Genomic DNA, 19,520 nt, shown 5'->3' with positions numbered 1-19,520 from the left:
TGGGAGTGGGGGGGGGGAGTCGGGGGAGAGGGTTTGGGGGATTTTGGGGGTAGCATTGGAAATGTAAATGAAGAAAATACCTAATTAAAAATAATAATAAAAAAAGAAAAGAAAAAATATTAACACATCAAAAAATATTCGTCATTTTATAAGTCTAGATTTCCCATATTTGTGACTTAATGAACTAGTATTAGCTTAATTTTAGGATGACCATCGTAAAGTCTGAAGGTTGTCTAAGTCTTCTATGGTTTTTATTTATTTGTTATGTGGGGTGGGGGGCACACAAGTTCCACAGTGTGAGTGCAGAGATCAGAGAAATACTTGAAGGATTCTGGCTTCTCTTTTTGCCCTGCGGGTCCTGAGGATTGAATTCAGGTCTTTGGGATTGGAAGCAGGCACATCCACTCACTGGCTAATCTTGCCAGGTGTGATCCTCAAGTGTTGCTAACTTGTTACATAGGGTGCCCTATCATCGCAGGCCTTTAAGTCCATGTTTTATGTGTTTGACATTTAAAAAAATTTTTTTTTTTACATTCAGACCACAAAATTCAAATGTTTGGCCACTCATGGCCATTTTATGGTGCAAAATCATGTAGTCAGTCTAACTTTTAAAGTTCCCACAGTCCTTAACAGTTCCAACAGTGTTCAGAAGTCTCAAGATTGAAGTGTCTTCTCTTTCTTAAGACAGTCTTTTGACTTGAACCACTGTTAAATAAATAAATTACATACTTCTAACATACAATGATACATTCCCATTCTAAAAGGGAAGAATGCAAGCATATTTTTTTTTTTTCACAGCACATGACGGATTATATATTTCTTTTTTTTTTTTTTTTCCATTTTTTATTAGGTATTTAGCTCATTTACATTTCCAATGCTATACCAAAAGACCCCCTTACCCACCCACCCCCACTCCCCTACCCACCCACTCCCCCCCTTTGGCCCTGGCGTTCCCCTGTACCGGGGCACACAAAGTCTGCGTGTCCAATGGGCCTCTCTTTCCAGTGATGGCCGACTAGGCCATCTTTTGATACATATGCAGCTAGAGTCAAGAGCTCAGGGGTACTGGTTAGTTCATAATGTTGTTCTACCTATAGGGTTGAAGATCCCTTTAGCTCCTTGGGTACTTTCTCTAGCTCCTCCATTGGGAGCCCTGTGATCCATCCATTAGCTGACTGTGAGCATCCACTTCTGTGTTTGCTAGGCCCCGGCATAGTCTCACAAGAGACAGCTACATCTGGGTCCTTTCAGTAAAATCTTGCTAGTGTATGCAATGGTGTCAGCATTTGGAAGCTGATTATGGGGTGGATCCCTGGATATGGCAGTCTCTACATGGTCCATCCTTTCATCTCAGCTCCATACTTTGTTTCTGTAACTCCTTCCATGGGTGTTTTGTTCCCACTTCTAAGGAGGGGCATAGTGTCCACACTTCAGTCTTCATTTTTCTTGAGTTTCATGTGTTTAGGAAATTGTATCTTATATCGTGGGTATCCTAGGTTTTGGGCTAGTATCCACTTATCAGTGAGTACATATTGTGTGAGTTCCTTTGTGATTGTGTTACCTCACTCAGGATGATGCTCTCCAGGTCCATCCATTTGGCTAGGAATTTCATAAATTCATTCTTTTTAATAGCTGAGTAGTACTCCATTGTGTAGATGTACCACATTTTCTGTATCCATTCCTCTGTTGAGGGGCATCTGGGTTCTTTCCAGTTTCTGGCTATTATAAATAAGGCTGCTATGAACATAGTGGAGCATGTGTCCTTCTTACCAGTTGGGGCTTCTTCTGGATATATGCCCAGGAGAGGTATTGCTGGATCCTCCGGTAGTACTATGTCCAATTTTCTGAGGAACCGCCAGACTGATTTCCAGAGTGGTTGTACAAGCCTGCAATCCCACCAACAATGGAGGAGTGTTCCTCTTTCTCCACATCCTCGCCAGCATCTGCTGTCACCTGAATTTTTGATCTTAGCCATTCTGACTGGTGTGAGGTGGAATCTCAGGGTTGTTTTGATTTGCATTTCCCTGATGATTAAGGATGTTGAACATTTTTTCAGGTGCTTCTCTGCCATTCGGTATTCCTCAGGTGAGAATTCTTTGTTCAGTTCTGAGCCCCATTTTTTAAGGGGGTTATTTGATTTTCTGAGGTCCACCTTCTTGAGTTCTTTATATATGTTGGATATTAGTCCCCTATCTGATTTAGGATAGGTAAAGATCCTTTCCCAGTCTGTTGGTGGTCTTTTTGTCTTATAGACAGTGTCTTTTGCCTTGCAGAAACTTTGGAGTTTCATTAGGTCCCATTTGTCAATTCTCGATCTTACAGCACAAGCCATTGCTGTTCTGTTCAGGAATTTTTCCCCTGTGCCCATATCTTCAAGGCTTTTCCCCACTTTCTCCTCTATAAGTTTCAGTGTCTCTGGTTTTATGTGAAGTTCCTTGATCCACTTAGATTTGACCTTAGTACAAGGAGATAAGTATGGATCGATTCGCATTCTTCTACATGATAACAACCAGTTGTGCCAGCACCAATTGTTGAAAATGCTGTCTTTCTTCCACTGGATGGTTTTGGCTCCCTTGTCGAAGATCAAGTGACCATAGGTGTGTGGGTTCATTTCTGGGTCTTCAATTCTATTCCATTGGTCCACTTGTCTGTCTCTATACCAGTACCATGCAGTTTTTATCACAATTGCTCTGTAGTAAAGCTTTAGGTCAGGCATGGTGATTCCACCAGAGGTTCTTTTATCCTTGAGAAGAGTTTTTGCTATCCTCGGTTTTTTGTTATTCCAGATGAATTTGCAAATTGCTCCTTCTAGTTCGTTGAAGAATTGAGTTGGAATTTTAATGGGGATTGCATTGAATCTGTAGATTGCTTTTGGCAAGATAGCCATTTTTACAATGTTGGTCCTGCCAATCCATGAGCATGGGAGATCTTTCCATCTTCTGAGATCTTCTTTAATTTCTTTCTTCAGGGACTTGAAGTTTTTATCATACAGATCTTTCACTTCCTTCATTAGAGTCACGCCGAGATATTTTATATTATTTGTGGCTATTGAGAAGGGTGTTGTTTCCCTAATTTCTTTCTCAGCCTGTTTATTCTTTGTGTAGAGAAAGGCCATTGACTTGTTTGAGTTAATTTTATATCCAGCTACTTCACCGAAGCTGTTTATCAGGTTTAGGAGTTCTCTGTTGGAATTTTTAGGGTCACTTATATATACTATCATATCATCTGCAAAAAGTGATATTTTGACTTCCTCTTTTCCAATTTGTATCCCCTTGATCTCCTTTTGTTGTCGAATTGCTCTGGCTAATACTTCAAGTACTATGTTGAAAAGGTAGGGAGAAAGTGGGCAGCCTTGTCTAGTCCCTGATTTTAGTGGGATTGCTTCCAGCTTCTCTCCATTTACTTTGATGTTGGCTACTGGTTTGCTGTAGATTGCTTTTATCATGTTTAGGTATTGGCCTTGAATTCCTGATCTTTCCAGAACTTTTATCATGAATGGGTGTTGGATCTTGTCAAATGCTTTTTCTGCATCTAACGAGATGATCATGTGGTTTTTGTCTTTGAGTTTGTTTATATAATGGATTACATTGATGGATTTTCGTATATTAAACCATCCCTGCATCCCTGGAATAAAACCTACTTGGTCAGGATGGATGATTGCTTTAATGTGTTCTTGGATTCGGTTAGCGAGAATTTTATTAAGAATTTTTGCATCGATGTTCATAAGAGAAATTGGTCTGAAGTTCTCTATCTTTGTTGGATCTTTCTGTGGTTTAGGTATCAGAGTAATAGTGGCTTCATAAAATGAGTTGGGTAGAATACCTTCTACTTCTATCTTGTGAAAAAGTTTGTGCAGAACTGGAGTTAGATCTTCTTTGAAGGTCTGATAGAACTCTGCACTAAACCCGTCTGGTCCTGGGCTTTTTTTGGCTGGGAGACTATTAATAACTGCTTCTATTTCTTTAGGGGATATGGGACTGTTTAGAAGGTCAACTTGATCCTGATTCAACTTTGGTACCTGGTATCTGTCCAGAAATTTGTCCATTTCGTCCAGGTTTTCCAGTTTTGTTGAGTATAGCCTTTTGTAGAAGGATCTGATAGTGTTTTGGATTTCTTCAGGATCTGTTGTTATGTCTCCCTTTTCAGTTCTGATTTTGTTAATTAGGATTTTGTCCCTGTGCCCTTTAGTGAGTCTAGCTAAGGGTTTATCTATCTTGTTGATTTTCTCAAAGAACCAACTCCTCGTTTGGTTAATTCTTTGAATAGTTCTTCTTGTTTCCACTTGGTTGATTTCACCCCTGAGTTTGATTATTTCCTGCCGTCTACTCCTCTTGGGTGAATTTGCTTCCTTTTTTTCTAGAGCTTTTAGATGTGTTGTCAAGCTGCTAGTATGTGCTCTCTCCCGTTTTTTCTTGAAGGCACTCATAGCTATGAGTTTCCTTCTTAGAAATGCTTTCATTGTGTCCCAAAGGTTTGGGTACGTTGTGGCTTCATTTTCATTAAACTCTAAAAAGTCTTTAATTTCTTTCTTTATTCCTTCCTTGACCAAGGTATCATTGAGAAGAGTGTTGTTCAGTTTCCATGTGAATGTTGGCTTTCTGTTATTTATTTTGTTATTGAAGATCAGCCTTAGTGCATGGTGATCTGATAGGATACATGGGACAATTTCAATATTTTTGAATCTGTTGAGGCCTGATTTGTGACCTATTATGTGGTCAATTTTGGAGAAGGTACCATGAGGTGCTGAGAAGAAGGTATATCCTTTTGTTTTAGGGTAAAATGTTCTGTAGATATCTGTCAGATCCATTTGTTTCATCACTTCTGTTAGTTTCAGTGTGTCCCTGTTTAGTTTCTGTTTCCATGATCTGTCCATTGGTGAAAGTGGTGTGTTGAAGTCTCCCACTATTATTGTGTGAGGCGCAATGTGTGCTTTGAGCTTTACTAAAGTTTCTTTAGTGAATGTGGCTGCTCTTGTATTTGGAGCATAGATATTCAGAATTGAGAGTTCCTCTTGGAGGATTTTACCTTTGATGAGAATGAAGTGTCCCTCCTTGTCTTTTTTGATGACTTTGGGTTGGAAGTCAATCTTATCAGATATTAGGATGGCTACTCCTGCTTGTTTCTTCATACCATTTGCTTGGAAAATTGTTTTCCAGCCTTTCATTCTGAGGTAGTGTCTATCTTTTTCTCTGAGATGAGTTTCCTGTAAGCAGCAAAATGTTGGGTCTTGTTTGTGTAGCCAGTTTGTTAGTCTATGTCTTTTTATTGGCGAGTTGAGACCATTGATGTTAAGAGATATTAAGGAAAAGTAATTGTTGCTTCCTGTTATTTTAGTTGTTAAAGGTGGCATTCTGTTCTTGTGGCTGTCTTCTTTTAGGTTTGTTGAGGGATTACCTTCTTGTTTTTTCTAGGGCGTTGTTCCCGTTCTTGTGTTGGTTTTTTTCTGTTATTATCCTTTGAAGGGCTGGATTCGTGGAGAGATAATGCGTGAATTTGGTTTTGTCGTGGAATACTTTGGTTTCTCCCTCTATGATAATTGAGAGTTTGGCTGGGTATAGTAGCCTGGGCTGCAGTTTGTGTTCTCTTAGTGTCTGTATAACATCTGTCCAGGCTCTTCTGGCTTTCATAGTCTCTGGTGAAAAATCTGGTGTAATTCTGATAGGCTTGCCTTTATATGTTACTTGACCTTTTTCCCTTACTGCTTTTAGTATTCTATCTTTATTTAGTGCATTTGATGTTCTGATTATTATGTGTCGGGAGGAATTTCTTTTCTGGTCCAGTCTATTTGGAGTTCTGTAGGCTTCTTGTATGTTCATATGCATCTCATTCTTTAGATTTGGGAAGTTTTCTTCAATAATTTTGTTGAAGATGTTTGCTGGACCTTTGAGTTGAAAATCTTCATTCTCATCCACTCCTATTATCCGTACGTTTGGTCTTCTTATTGTGTCCTGGATTTCCTGGATATTTTGAGTTAGGATCTTTTTGCATTTTGCATTTTCTTTGATTGTTGTGCCGATGTTCTCTATGGAATCTTCTGCACCTGAGATTCTCTCTTCCATCTCTTGTATTCTGTTGCTGATGCTCAAATCTATGGTTCCAGATTTCTTTCCTAGGGTTTCTATCTCTAGTGTTGCCTCGCTTTGAGTTTTCTTTATTGTGTCTACTTCCCTTTTTAGGTCTAGTATGGTTTTGTTCATTTCCATCACCTGTTTGTATGTTTTTTCCTCTTTTTCTGTAAGGACTTCTACCTGTTTGATTGTGTTTTCCTGTTTTTCTTTAAGGACTTGTAACTCTTTAGCAGTGTTCTCCTGTATTTCTTTAAGTGATTTATTAAAGTCCTTCTTGATGTCCTCTACCATCATCATGAGATATGCTTTTAAATCTAGGTCTAGGTTCTCAGGTGTGTTGGGGTTCCCTGGACTGGGCGAAGTGGGTGTGCTGGGTTCTGGTGATGGTGAGTGGTCTTGGTTCCTGTTAGTAAGATTCCTCCGTTTACCTTTCGCCATCTGGTAATCTCTGGAGTTAGTAGTTATAGTTGACTCTGTTTAGAGATTGTTCTTCTGGTGATTCTGTTACCGTCTATCAGCAGACCTGGGAGACAGATTCTCTCCTCTGAGTTTCAGTGCTCAGAGCACTCTCTGCTGGCAAGCTCTCTTACAGGGAAGGTGCGCAGATATCTTGTATTTGGACCTCCTCCTGGCCGAAGAAGAAGGCCCAAAACAGGACCTTTCTCAGACACTGTGTTGCTTTGGCAGTTCCCAGGTGGTACAGACTCTCACCTAAGCAGACTAAATCCCTAAGTTCCTTGGAGTCCCGGGACCAAGATGGCGACCGCTGCTGCTGTGGCTTAGGCCGCCTCCCCAGCCGGGTGGGCACCTGTCCTCCGGTCCGGAAGGTGGCCGGCTGTCCCCGGCCCACACAGGGTGCTGCCTCAGCGCCTCTGTGCTTCTGCCTGTTCCAGAAGCTGTCAGGTTCTCTGGCGCACCCTCTCACCTGTTCAGACTAATTTCCTAAGTTCGGCGGGTCCCGGACCAAGATGAATGCAAGCATATTGAGACTAGTCCGAAGCAGGAACTTCAGCAGGCCAGCACCAAATCCTGTAGTTGTATGTCCAGTGTCTTTGGCTTTAGTTCCAAAGGGTGTATGTGTCTAAACCTCCATACACCATGCACCCTGCAATATATGCCACTCTCTTGGACTGTTTTCACTCCTGGTCTGCAGCTGTCCTCAAAATATATTTCATTGCCCAGATATATCCAGCATCTTAGAGTCTACACTATAATCTTGCCTTTACCTTCACAGCTTCATGCAATGGCCTCCTAGGGCCTCTTTCTAGGGATTCCAGCCTGTCACGCTGTCACACATTGCCTACCATCAGCAGCTTTCTGAATTCTTGGGAAAAGAGTCTCGGATCCCCTCAGACTTGCATCTATTATGCTATCACCAGAGACTCACTGCTTAGTTCTGCTTCTAGCTTGGGTGGAGCCTGGCCTCCTAGGACCTAGTTGTAGCAGATTCTGTATGCTAAAACTGATTTTTAAAAAAATCCTGTAGAGTTGCTTTCCAAGAGCAGGAAATCTGTCAGGCTATCTCCTTTCAAAAGTCAGAGCCTTTGGTATATGGGATCTTGCCCTCAGGGTACCTTTCCTGTTGCTCAGGTGCAGAGCAGAAGGCTTTTTCTTAATGGCATTCATCTCTCTAGCAAGTAGTCTCTTTAGGCTTGACTGGAACCTTAAGCGTCCCAATGCTCGCTCTTGTCCTCTGCACATTTCCCTGCTCCAGCACCATGTGTTCCTTTTCCTTGTAGAACTGAATAAGCTCAATCAAAAATAATCATGCCACTCCATTAACGCTGTGCTTTCTTGAAATTTCTTCTGTCAAGGAAATTAGTCCAATCCCTTTAAATTCTGTCTCATATAAGTTCTCAGAATATGAGCCAAATGCAGATTCTTTGCCAAAATAACACATTCATGTTAGAATCTTTGTTTTTCTCTGAAACCTCACTAGCTGGGTCTCTACTGTCCAAGTTTCTCTGGCTTGCTATTGCCAGGTAACATTGCTGTCTTCCAAGGTTCCATCAAAATGCCCTATTAAGCTCTGCTTACAACATTTAATGGCTTTCCAACCCAAATTTCTAAAATCTTACATATTCCTTCTATATAATAAAGGCCTAAAACTACATGGTCTGGTTTACCACAATAATGACTCATTTCTGGTACTATTTATGTATTCACGTCTTTTGTGTTGCTTGATAAAATTCCTTGACATAAACAGTTTGGGAGAAGGCGTTTTATTTTTATTTGTAGTGTCAGAGAGCTAGAATCCATTATAGCAGGGAAGACATAGCAAGTAGGGAAGACAGAGATGGTGACTAGCAGACCATATCACATCCCCACTCAGAAAGCAGAGTGAGAACATCAAGTGAGGCTAAGCTACAAAAGTGCAAGCCCTCCCTCACTGACAGCTTCCTCCATCAAGACTCCACCTTTTAAAGATTCCATAACCATCTCAAACAATGCCATTGGCAGGGCAACACATGTTCAAAACAGCCTTTAGGGATACTTATGTTTAATCCACAGCGTGTGTGTGTGTGTGTGTGTGTGTGTGTGTGTGTGTGTGTATACACTTGTGTGTGTGTATGTGTATGTGTGTGTATGTGTGTGTGTGTGTGTGTATACACTTGTGTGTGTATGTGTGTGTGTGTGTGTATACACTTGTGTGTGTGTGTGTGTGTGTGTGTGTGTGTGTGTATACACTTGTGTGTGTATGTGTGTGTGTGTGTGTGTGTGTGTGTGTGTGTGCACACTTGAATGCACAGACATTGGGGAGCCTTTATGGATTGCTTCTTTCCTTCCACCTACAGTCACCAGGCTTTTGCAGCAAGTGTGTGCCTGCTGAGGCATCTCACTGGTTATTGTTCACGGACACTGTGATGAGTGAGAAAGCAAGTACCTTAACATAAGTCAGTAGTGTTTGTGAAAATGAAGGAGTGCTGCCGCTTTAACTCTGTTCTTACTCAAGCCTGGAAAAGCAAACGCATACTCTTTGTATAAATATGTTAAAAGGAATATTTTAGCAGTCAAACTTTGGAACAAAATTAAAAGGGTGGAGTTCATAGGTTATATCTTTTTCTCTGGAATATTTTTATAGGTTTTTCTACATTTACACTTTTGGAGGGTTTGACTTTTGTTGTTCATGTTTTAGTTGTTTTAAGACAAGTTTTGTTTAAAGATGGGATAATGTCTGTAACACTACACTGAAACTTTTAGCAATAGTAATCATAAACCAAATACCTTTTTATCTTTTTGTATGTGTTATAGAAAAGTAGAGATTGCTGGGTTAGTGAAGAGATTTAGATTTCCTTTATTGGCATTGTGAGCATCACAGAGTGCCTTTGGGCAAGTTGCTTAATCATTTTCTTGGTCTTATGATCTCAGAAGAAGATAACTAGAGATTAAAAGATTGTTCAGCACCACTTAGAAATCTAAGTTGCAAGCCTTTTCACTTATTTAGATAGTTTAGAAAATGTTTGTTTACTGGTTAATCAGACCTTTCTAGGGGCTACACAGTGTCACCTGAGAATGTGTATTTAAACATGGGAGACAGATCTTTTCAACATTCTCTGGTGACATTTTGAATGTCCAATAAAAGTCAACATATTGCCAAATAGAAAAATGTAGTTTAAGTTGTGTGGTTGTTTGACTAATAAAGGTTCCCATAGGCGCATGTGTTTGAATCCTTAGTCCCCAGGGGCTGAGCTGTTTGAAAGGATTACAAGGATTAGGAGGTGGAGCTCTGTTGGAATAGGGGTGGCCTTGTTGGAGGGAATGTGTTTTAAGGTTTCAAAATCCCATGCCACACCCAGTGTGTCTCTCTCTGTTTCTGTCCCTCCCTCCCCCCACAACTCCCTCTGTCCCCCACCTCTGCTTATGGATCTGGATGCAGCTCTCACTACTCTAGCAGCACACCTCCCTGCCACCATGCTCCTACCATAATGATAATGGACTAAGCCTCTGTAACTGTGAGCAAGCCCCCAATTAAATGCTTTTTATTGGTAAGAGTTGCTGTGGTCATGGTGTGTCTTTACGGCAATAGAATAGTGATTAAAACAGATTTATTTCTCAGTAAATTTTAATTTTGCTTTATGAAACAATAAACCATTATTTATGTAATAATGTACTGACTTGAATAATATTTATTAGTATTGAAAATAGAACATTTAAGGTACTTATTTATAACAAGTAACAATTAAATTATGAAAAATTCCTATGAAGTTATAACTCTATGATTTATGAACTAACATGAGTGTTTTTCTGCTTTCTTAGCTTCTGCCTAAAGGGAGAAGGATTAGATGGCACCTTCCCTGCTGTGATAGACTATACACCATATTTGAAGTTTGAACAAAGGTACTTGCCATTTTGAAAAGTAGTTGAAATCTTAATTGTAACTTAATGCTTTGAATAAGTTTTACCTGATTTAAACTTTGTATGCAACATTAATTTCTTACCAGAAATTATTAGTCAGAACTATGATTTGGTTTAGTGAATAAAGTGCTTGCCTTACAAACAAGAATTTCTAACTTAGTATCAGTAAAAGTCACATAAAAGATAGCCATAGTGGGATGGGTTTGTAACCTGGGCAGTGAAAGGCAGGTGGTTCCCCAGAACTCATGGCAGGGCAGTCCAGCTGAACTAATGAGCTGCAGACTCTAAGAAAGAGACCTAGTCTCAAAAAATAAGATGGAGAGCCATAGAGAAAGACACCCAAAGTTGACCTCTGTGAATGTATACACACACACACATACACACATGGGGGGGGGCATTGAGAGATTATTAGTGAGTTCAGCCTCTAATTGCATTTTCAATATTTATGAAAAAGCACAACTTTTATCTTAATCTTCGTGTGTAGCTTAAATAAAAATATCTATATTACTATCGTAATTATAAAAGAATTGCAACTATTTCTGCTCTGAAATATTCCACTGAAACTTCAGAACTATAGTTCATCTGAGTATGGTCCATTTTGAAGAAATAAATTTCCCTATCATTTCTAATGTAAAATTTCAGTTATTTTAGGTAAATTCAATTACAAGTTCACTGACCCTTAACCTTTACGTTTATTAAAAAAAAAATTGTCTAGCAATTAATCCCACTACTAGTATGTGTAACATTGTGTAAGAACTCTGGATTTCCTATAATTTCATTGAAATTTAATTAAATGAAATCTGTAAATATTTTTTAGTTTCCTAATCTTGCAAACAGCATGAAAAATCTATTATACTTAAACATTGTAGTCAGGCCAAAGTTATAAGGTACTCTGTAAATTATATATACATGTAATAAAGGGATATAAGTATTCAATGAATATGTGTTGCATATCTAATCTAGGAAAGACATTTTCTATGTCTGTCTGTCTGTCTGTCTGTCTCTCTCTCTCTCTCTCTCTTTCTTTCTTTTGAGACTACAAGGTCTCTCTCTAGCCCTAGCTCTTCTGGAACTCACTATGTAGACCAGGCCAGCCTCTAATTCACAGAGATCCACCTGCCTCTGCCTCCTGCTTGCTGGCACCAAAGGCGTGCGCTACTATGCGTAGCTTAAAAAGACATTTTCTTTTTGTTTTTGTTTTTTTTTTGTTTTTTTTTTTTGGTTTTTCAAGACAAGGTTTCTCTGTGTAGCCCTGGCTGTCCTGGAACTCACTCTGTAGACCAGGCTAGTCTCGAACTCAGAAATCCGCCTGCCTCTGCCTACCGAGTGCTGGGATTAAAGGCGTGTGCCACCACGCCCGGCTAAAAAGACATTTTCTTAAATGCCAGTGTGTGTGTGTGTGTGTGTGTGTGTGTGTGTGTGTGTAAAACATTAGAAACTTTTGAATGAAAAGTACAATTCCTGACTCCAAGCAAACCACGCACTAGTAAGAGATTTCTTTCTTTTCTTTTCTTTTCTTTTTTTTGTTTTAAGTTTTATTGCATTATGATGAGAAAAATACATAATTTCAATTTATCTGAATTTGTTAACATTTAAAAACATATTTTGAGTAAATAGACTTTTATCACATTCTTCTTTTCCTTTTGTACCCCAACTCCTCCGGGAGAGCCCCCCCTTCAAAACCTGAAATACCTTTCGTTTTTTATCATATTCTTTAAAATTCATAAAATATTATAACAGTAAAAATGAGTGTTATATAAAAGTTGTTTGATATAAAACAATTAATTGAACAGTCTTATGTAGATGTTTGTCTACAACAATACTGAAAATATTTTCTCAATATAAATTTTAAATAACTCCAAATATGTTAACTGTATGTTATTTTAAAAGAATACATCACTATTAGTTTTTTAATGAACAAAAATAGATAAAGTCTCTTTGTTTGTTTTGTTTTTAGTAGAGCTCTTGGCTCTTACTGTGGTACAAACACAAAATAAGAACAGTTTTTGGACATTGGAGTTCATTGTAAAAAGGCTGTACTTGAATGTCTCTCACATCACCAAATGATTTTACCTCTCCAGAGTAGATAAGCTAAGAGTTGACAGTTATGCTGCTCAAGAAATGAATTGTAGGTACAATTTTTGGATACAGGTTTTCTGCTATAGTTAAAGCTATTTGACTTGAGTGATTGTCGTCATTCTCAGCCCGCAGGAAGCAGGTTACATTCATTTAAGAAATGGTGTGTGTATTAAGATGGTCTATCCATGAAGTCATTCATCAACTGTTTCAATAAACAATGGTTCTGCTTAGAGGGTGGCACAGACAATAGGTGAGGCTAAGATTCTGGTTCATTGGCTGTGATGATTTTGAAAAGCATACATCTCAGAAAAAGAGTAACCTATAAAGTATTCTTCTACATAATTGATAAAGTAATTGTAAATATCAAGCGAAGCCTTCAGTCTCACTCTTTGCTGGTTATGCCCAGTTGTACCTGCCCTGGCTATGTCTGACTGGAGCCTGTCCTTCCTGTGATCCTGGTTGTGTAAGAACTCTCCGAGTCCAGCTGTCTCTGTGACCCTGTGGTTCTGGGATCCAGGATCCTGAGATCCTCGGTGTGTCTGAACTCCTGGGAGTCAAGCTGCCTTTGGAACCTTGAGATCCTGGTGTGACCAAGCTTCTAGGGTCCTGTGATCCTCTGATCCTGGCTGTGGTAGAGCGCCTGGGAGTGGAGCTGCGTCTGGGTATTGGGCTGGCTGTGGAGCTTGTGCCCAAGGTCTGCTCAGACAGGCCCGAAGGAACCCGTGCCACTTGTCTGGCAGAGTTCCTATGTGCCTGGTTCCGCTGGTCCCAGTTACTCCCGGTGTTGGGAACAGATGCTGTGTCTTCCTCACCTCTGATCCTCAAGAGATTTCAAGTAAAAATATTTGTAACTTTTCTGGGGACTTGTGTTGACAGCAGACCAGAGCAATTATTCCACCTAAGAGTAGCCTGGCCGAGCGTGGTGGCGCACGCCTTTAATCCCAGCAGGGGCGACAGAGGCAGGCGGATTTCTGAGTTCAAGGCCAGCCTGGTCTACAAAGTGAGTTCCAGGACAGCCAGGGCTATACAGAGAAACCTTGTCTCAAAAAACCAAAAACCCCACCCCCACCCCCCAAAAAAAAGAGTAGCCTGGTGTCCCACTGCCTTTCTTGCTGTTCGTACCATGAGCATGGGTGAGGGGTTACTGCCAGGGAAAGGGTGAGTGTAAGGTAGCAGGTTCTCTGGAAAGGCCACATTGCTGCCTGCCATAGTGGCTCTTAGACAAATGTTCCCCTTGAACTCAGAAATCCGCCTGCCACTGCCGGGCCCCCCCCCCCCCCCCGCCCATGTTCCCCTTGAGCGCCCTGCACAGCTTGGCCTGAGCTCCCCAGAAGACTTTATGAGTAGAGGGACTTCTGTGCTTTTGGAGTCTTGTAATGTTAATTAGCTTGCTGAGGTGTTGTAAGCCCCCTGCAGGGTTCCAAGGAAATAGCTACACATCAATCAGTCACCAGCTGGGATCACCCTCACCCCAACAGGCAAAATGGAGCTGATTCATAAAATACTGAAGTGTCTTATGTCTTGTATAAAGGATTCAAAGTTGAGAAGCAAAATCTAGTGAGGAGCCAGTTAGCAATTCTGACATGGAGGTGTCCCTTGCGGAGTGTTTGAGCCATGCTGATTGTTACTGAGAATCCACACACAGTCTGGAATTGGAATTGCCTCATTGACTTGGGAGACAGTTTTTTAAAAATCTGTAAAGTTCCTAATGTTCTTTAACTTTTTCATATAACTAAATACTGTATGTTGGTAAGTTTTTTTTTCACCATGATCCCTCCTTTTCCCACTCTTTCACTCCTTGAACCTGTGTTTCCTAGATGGTTTCACTTCTTCTTTATGTCACATACACACATGACTTGATGTAGCATTAAAACATCTAGGAACCACTGTGTTTACGTCTCCCAGGATGGCTAAATTCACTTAATATGATTATTTCCAGTTATTTCCGTTTTCCTGAAAGCATGATGTTGTTCTTCTTTATGGCTGAGAAAAATTCAGTTAAGTCTATGTACCACATGTTCTTTGTCCTGTCTACTGTTAGAGGATCCCTAGGTTGGTTCCAGAATCTAGCTAAGTGCATTATAAACATGGTGCAAGTGTCTCTGTGAGGCTCTGACTTGGAGTCTGCAAGCCCAGGAGCTATATCTGGCTCAGGTGGTAAATGTAGCCTTGGGCTTTTGAGAAACCTTTGTGCTGGCTTTTATTCCTCTGAACTATTTTACATTTCTGCCAAAAGTGTATCAGCTTCCCTTTCATTCACATCCTTGCTAGCGTTCATTGTTACCTCTTTTCATTTTCTCCTTCAGTCTACGCTCTCTTTATTTTTACTATAGTATTTTTATCATTTCAGAATTCTGTTCATGAATGCAATGCATTTTGACCGCAGTCACTCCAGCCTTCCCCTTAACTCCTACATTCATCCCACCCTCTCCCGCTTGAACGTCATATCCTCTTTAGTAGTCTACTAACCCCCTGAGTCCACTCTGTGCTGTCCATATGCTCACACATGTGGAGCCATCTACTGGACATGGCCCTCTTACCAGAGACCATGCCCTTAAACGTTGACCTGTCTTTGTCCAGCAACAGTCAACTACACCTGAGGGCTGAAATGTTGACAGGCTTCTAACTTAGTGCAGCAACTACTGCTGCTATGAGCTCAGGAAAGCAGTAGTCCTCTCAGATCCAGGAGAGGAGATGTGCTTGAGTCTTCCCTAACCAAGTTCATCTCACAGTCTTTGTACAGTCTTTCCTCCTTGAGGTCCCTGAACCTTGTGGGTAGAGGTGTGATACAAATGTCCCATTTATGACCAAGTACTCCACAGACACTTATTCTCTACACACTGAACAATCATGAGTCTCAGCCCCCAGGAAACTTCTCTGGTGAAGTCCAGGGGCTGCACCAACCTATGGGTATAAAGGCACAGATTTAGAAGGAAGTTGATACCATGTCCATGCAGTGCACTAAACTAACAGTATAATTAACAATAATAGCCTTATCTTCAGGGTCTATAAGTTCCCCAGTCATGGGTTATTGGCCAGACTTGCAGTACTAGGCATGCATTTCCTCCTGTGGCATGGGCCTTAAGTTTGTGTTTCCTTAGAATATCCTGGTGTTTCATCTCCCCTTGGATGTAGTGTAGCCTGTCCACTGCTTTTAGTTTCACATCTCAGTTTTCCTTCCTGGGCTCCCAGCTGCCTGTCACACCTCTCCTTTCTAAAGATTGAATTTCTGACTCTGGCAAATGATGAATGGTTTCTTCACGGGTCAGTTCACAGATGCCGGTTACACCTCTGGGTGGTGTGGTAAGAGTGCATTTGAGAATGCCCTCCGTACCTCAGAGCTGTCCTTTGTAGGGTTGAGTCATGGAAGTTAATCTTGGGTTCATAAGTTTTGTTGTGACTGTTGCTGCTTGTAGTCTGAGTCTATATTCCCCTCCAGACTCTGGATCCAGTCAGGTTTCTCCCTCACTGAGTTCTTACTCAGTTACTTCCTCCCTAACAAGAATTATTTTGTTGGCCTGGTTTTAGTGTATGGTTCTGTGACATTTGCTCTGAGTTTACTGAAAGTGCAGTTCTTAGAGGGTTTCAGGTCATTAGATTGCTCACGTAACAGTGGCAATCTTTTTTTTTAAATGTCACAGACATGGCTGCACTATCTTTTTTTGCTACTGCCAAGCCTCTTCTATCTGACTCCTCCCTCTCTTCCTTCTTATGGAAATGTCTGGAACTACTTTCTTAAGTTACCAGTACCTCTTCACTGTAGGCGAATCCCCAAATTTAGCCCAGGGATCTTAATTTTTAAAGGACATCTACATTAGTTACTTTCTTTTTTTTTATGGCTAAATATCTGACTTAAACTGCTAACCATTTTTCTCCCTAAGTGTAGTGCTCCACACTGAATGATCCCAGCAAGTGACTGGTTGAGGTACGATGAGCTCAAATTCAGGGCCAGCCTGAACTCCATAGCAGGGCAAGAAAAAAACACAATTTTCTGACTTAAACAAAGGAGAAAAGATGTATGTGGCTGTCAGTTTTAGAAGATCCAGCATGTGGTTCTTTGGTGTCATGCTCTTGACCATAACCTCATGATGACCTCTCACTAAAAGGCACAGAAGAAGTAGAGGAGAGAGAGGAAACGGGGAGTGGTATACTCTTCAAAAATACTCCCAGGAACCTCCTCCCACAGCTATGCACCCTCCTGAGGGCCTGCCTCCTCCAGAGGCAATTCTGCCAGCTTCAAAGTGAGAGCCCACACTGGGTGTGTGTGGATACTTCACATTGAAGCCCGAATGCTATGAGAGTCTCACCTCCACAGTGCTGCCTTTAGATTAATTAGAGAGTAAGACATATTCACTGAGGAAAATGAAAGTACAGAAAGGTAGACACAATGATTCTGTCACTAATTACCCTCAAGAAATAGCTGTTAGGAGCATTTCCAGTTTTTTTCTAGGCGCAGACATATTTTCCTTAATAGAGATGCAAATAATAGCCAGCCGCAGTGCTTTCTCCTTTAAACAGCATACGGGAACAATCTCACGTGTGCTGAACCTTCCTTCTACAGCAGCATTCACTACACTGCACACATGTTAGTAGTTATGCTTACCTGTTAGACTTTTAGAGAGTGTTCATTTATTAATACTGCATGCAGTTTTATAGCAAACAAGTTTATAGTTTTTTTAACATTTTATATGGAAACAGGATTTTCTCTTACATGAAAAGAATTCCTAACAAAGCATAAAAGTTCAAGGCCTTTCTACACCCTCCTTTGCTTTGAATAATAACACAGCAAGCTGATATTTATTAAAAGCTTCAGGCATTAAGATAGGCTAGTTCTCAGCTCCTGCAACTAGGCTGGCTTGGCCTACTTTCCAGCCATGTGGCTTTCCTGCCATCTTGGTCTCCCCCTGGTCTTCTTTTTCATTCCTGTTCTGATGGTGACTGCCCCATAGTGACTCCTTCATGGTGAACTCTGAAGTCTCATCTTAACTTCCCTCCCAGCTATAGACCGATCAGCTCAGATGCGATGGAGAACAGTTTTTACACAACATTGAGACAGGAGATGCTTGACAATGCCAGTGTCTGGAATACAACCAGCTCTCTGGGCACAGTAATCAGTACCTGATACGCAGTGCACAGAACCATGCAAAAGCAACAGAGGAATTCCTGGGACAATTAGCATATGTTTTATTAAAGTTTTCCAAATACACTGTAAATTTTCCATTCAGAGAGACCATACAATTTCAGTATATCAGGTATATTTGAGGATGCCTGCTTCTTACTCTTTCCACATAAGTATTAAAAGTGAGGCAAAATTTATAAGAGAAAAATTATATCATATTGTTTTGATTGCTGGTAAAGTTGATTATTTTACAGTGTTAACTAAAATGCCTCTCTTTAAGTGAAGATATATTCTTCTGAAACTATAATATGAAATAAATAGGAAAATATTAAAACATATTACATATTTAATTCACTGTTTCAAGGTGTATACCAGTAAGAAAATAGTTGTTTTTATCAAACTGCTACTTGATACAATACTAACCATTTTCTCACTGAGTGGAGTGCTCCACACCTATGATCTCAGCATGTGGCTGACTGAGGTAGGATGAGCTCAAAATCAGGCCATCCTGGACTATATAGGAGAACAAGAAAAAAATACCTTTTTCTTGAATATACTCTATGCTGAAATTTTAATAGGTATTAATTGTTTTTATTTTATGGTACTTTAAATCAGCTTTTCTGTTTTCCCCATCAACTCTTAATCCCTCCATCTCTTTATTATGAGAAAGAGAAAAAGAGAGAAAGAGAGAGGGAGAGAGGAAGAGAGAGGGAGAGAGAGGGAGAGAGAGGGAGAGAGAGAGAGGAGAGAGAGAGAGTGGGAGAGTAAGAGAGAAAGAGAGAGGGAGAGAGGAAGAGAGGGAGAGAGAGAGAGAGAGGGAGAGAGAGAGAGAAGGAGAGAGAGCGGGAGGAAGGGAGGGGGAGAGAGAGAGGGAGGGAGGGAGAGAGAGAAAGAGAATGAGAGAAGGAGAGAATGAGAGAAGGAGAGAAGGAGAATCATTATTAAGAAGGGTAGCCTAGAGCTTACTCTATACCCCAGGTTGCCCTCAAGCTCAAAAGCATCCTGCCTCAGCCTCACAAAGTGTAATAACAGGCTTTGGCACCACACATGGCTTTAGGTTTTTTTGCACATGTTTTCAAAAATTATTGTATACTTTGTATGTGTGTACATGCATGCCCGTGAACATGTGGTATGCATATGTGTGTGTGGCTATGCATGTCATAGCATGCATACAGAGGACAGCATGCCAAAGTCAATTCTTTTCTTCCACTATGTGGTCTATGGGGATTAAACTCAGGTTCAGCCTCTGCAGTGAGTGCAGTATCCACTGAGCCATCCCCCTGGCCTGTTTTTACTTTAAATCAGAATGATTTCAGCATATTATCTTTTCCTTAAATAGTCTTATTTCCTGAAGAGTAATATTTCCACATACAGAATTACTGAGTCAGACCATGTCTGATTACAAATGTCATTAAACATCCCTTTCTACACAGTACATCCCAAGTTCTCTGTACCCTTGCTCCTCTCAGCATGGTTAATACATTGTTTTGTGTGTAATACCAGCCTTTGACCTGTGAACTATATCTGATCCTTTCTCTTCTATTCTTTGTCCCAGCAATTGTTCCCTCTCCTTCATTATGCCTTTCCTAGATCCTTTCATACTTCATAGTTTAAAAGACAAACTGGAAAGCAAACTCCCTTATTACACAGTCACAACCCAGAACATGTCAGATGATCCAGAAATGTAGGGATTTTTCTCCACCAGCATGTATGCCTGCAGCAGATACCAGCTGGGTGTCCTGTAGCTCAGCTGAGTTCCTGTGCTGTCTGCCTACTTCCCCTCTCTGTGAAGCACTTCTTCCTCCAAGGTATGAGAAAGAGTTCATCTGAAATAGGATGTTCTCAGGCAGGGTCAGAGTGATGACCAGTTGTAATAGAAAAGGCAGGGGAGGGTTGCG

At 40.7% G+C, this 19,520-nt stretch overlaps 1 protein-coding gene across 4 annotated transcripts in view; it reads left to right on the top strand.

Moving 5' to 3' along the window:
- Rundc3b (RUN domain containing 3B) overlaps nt 1-19,520 on the top strand; it is a 132,749-nt gene that overhangs the window by 64,443 nt on the left and 48,786 nt on the right. For all 4 annotated transcript variants that reach the window (XM_006503578.3, NM_001359961.1, NM_198620.1 and 1 more), the window contains exon 6: nt 10,326-10,406. In XM_006503578.3, the coding sequence (XP_006503641.1) occupies nt 10,326-10,406 (81 nt within the window). The remainder of the gene's footprint in view (nt 1-10,325; nt 10,407-19,520) is intronic.

Source organism: Mus musculus, chromosome 5, assembly GCF_000001635.26.
Source record: "Mus musculus strain C57BL/6J chromosome 5, GRCm38.p6 C57BL/6J".
NCBI lineage: Eukaryota > Metazoa > Chordata > Mammalia > Rodentia > Muridae > Mus > Mus musculus.
Note: the sequence above shows the minus strand (reverse complement) of the source record. Positions and strands in the feature narration are given on the sequence as shown.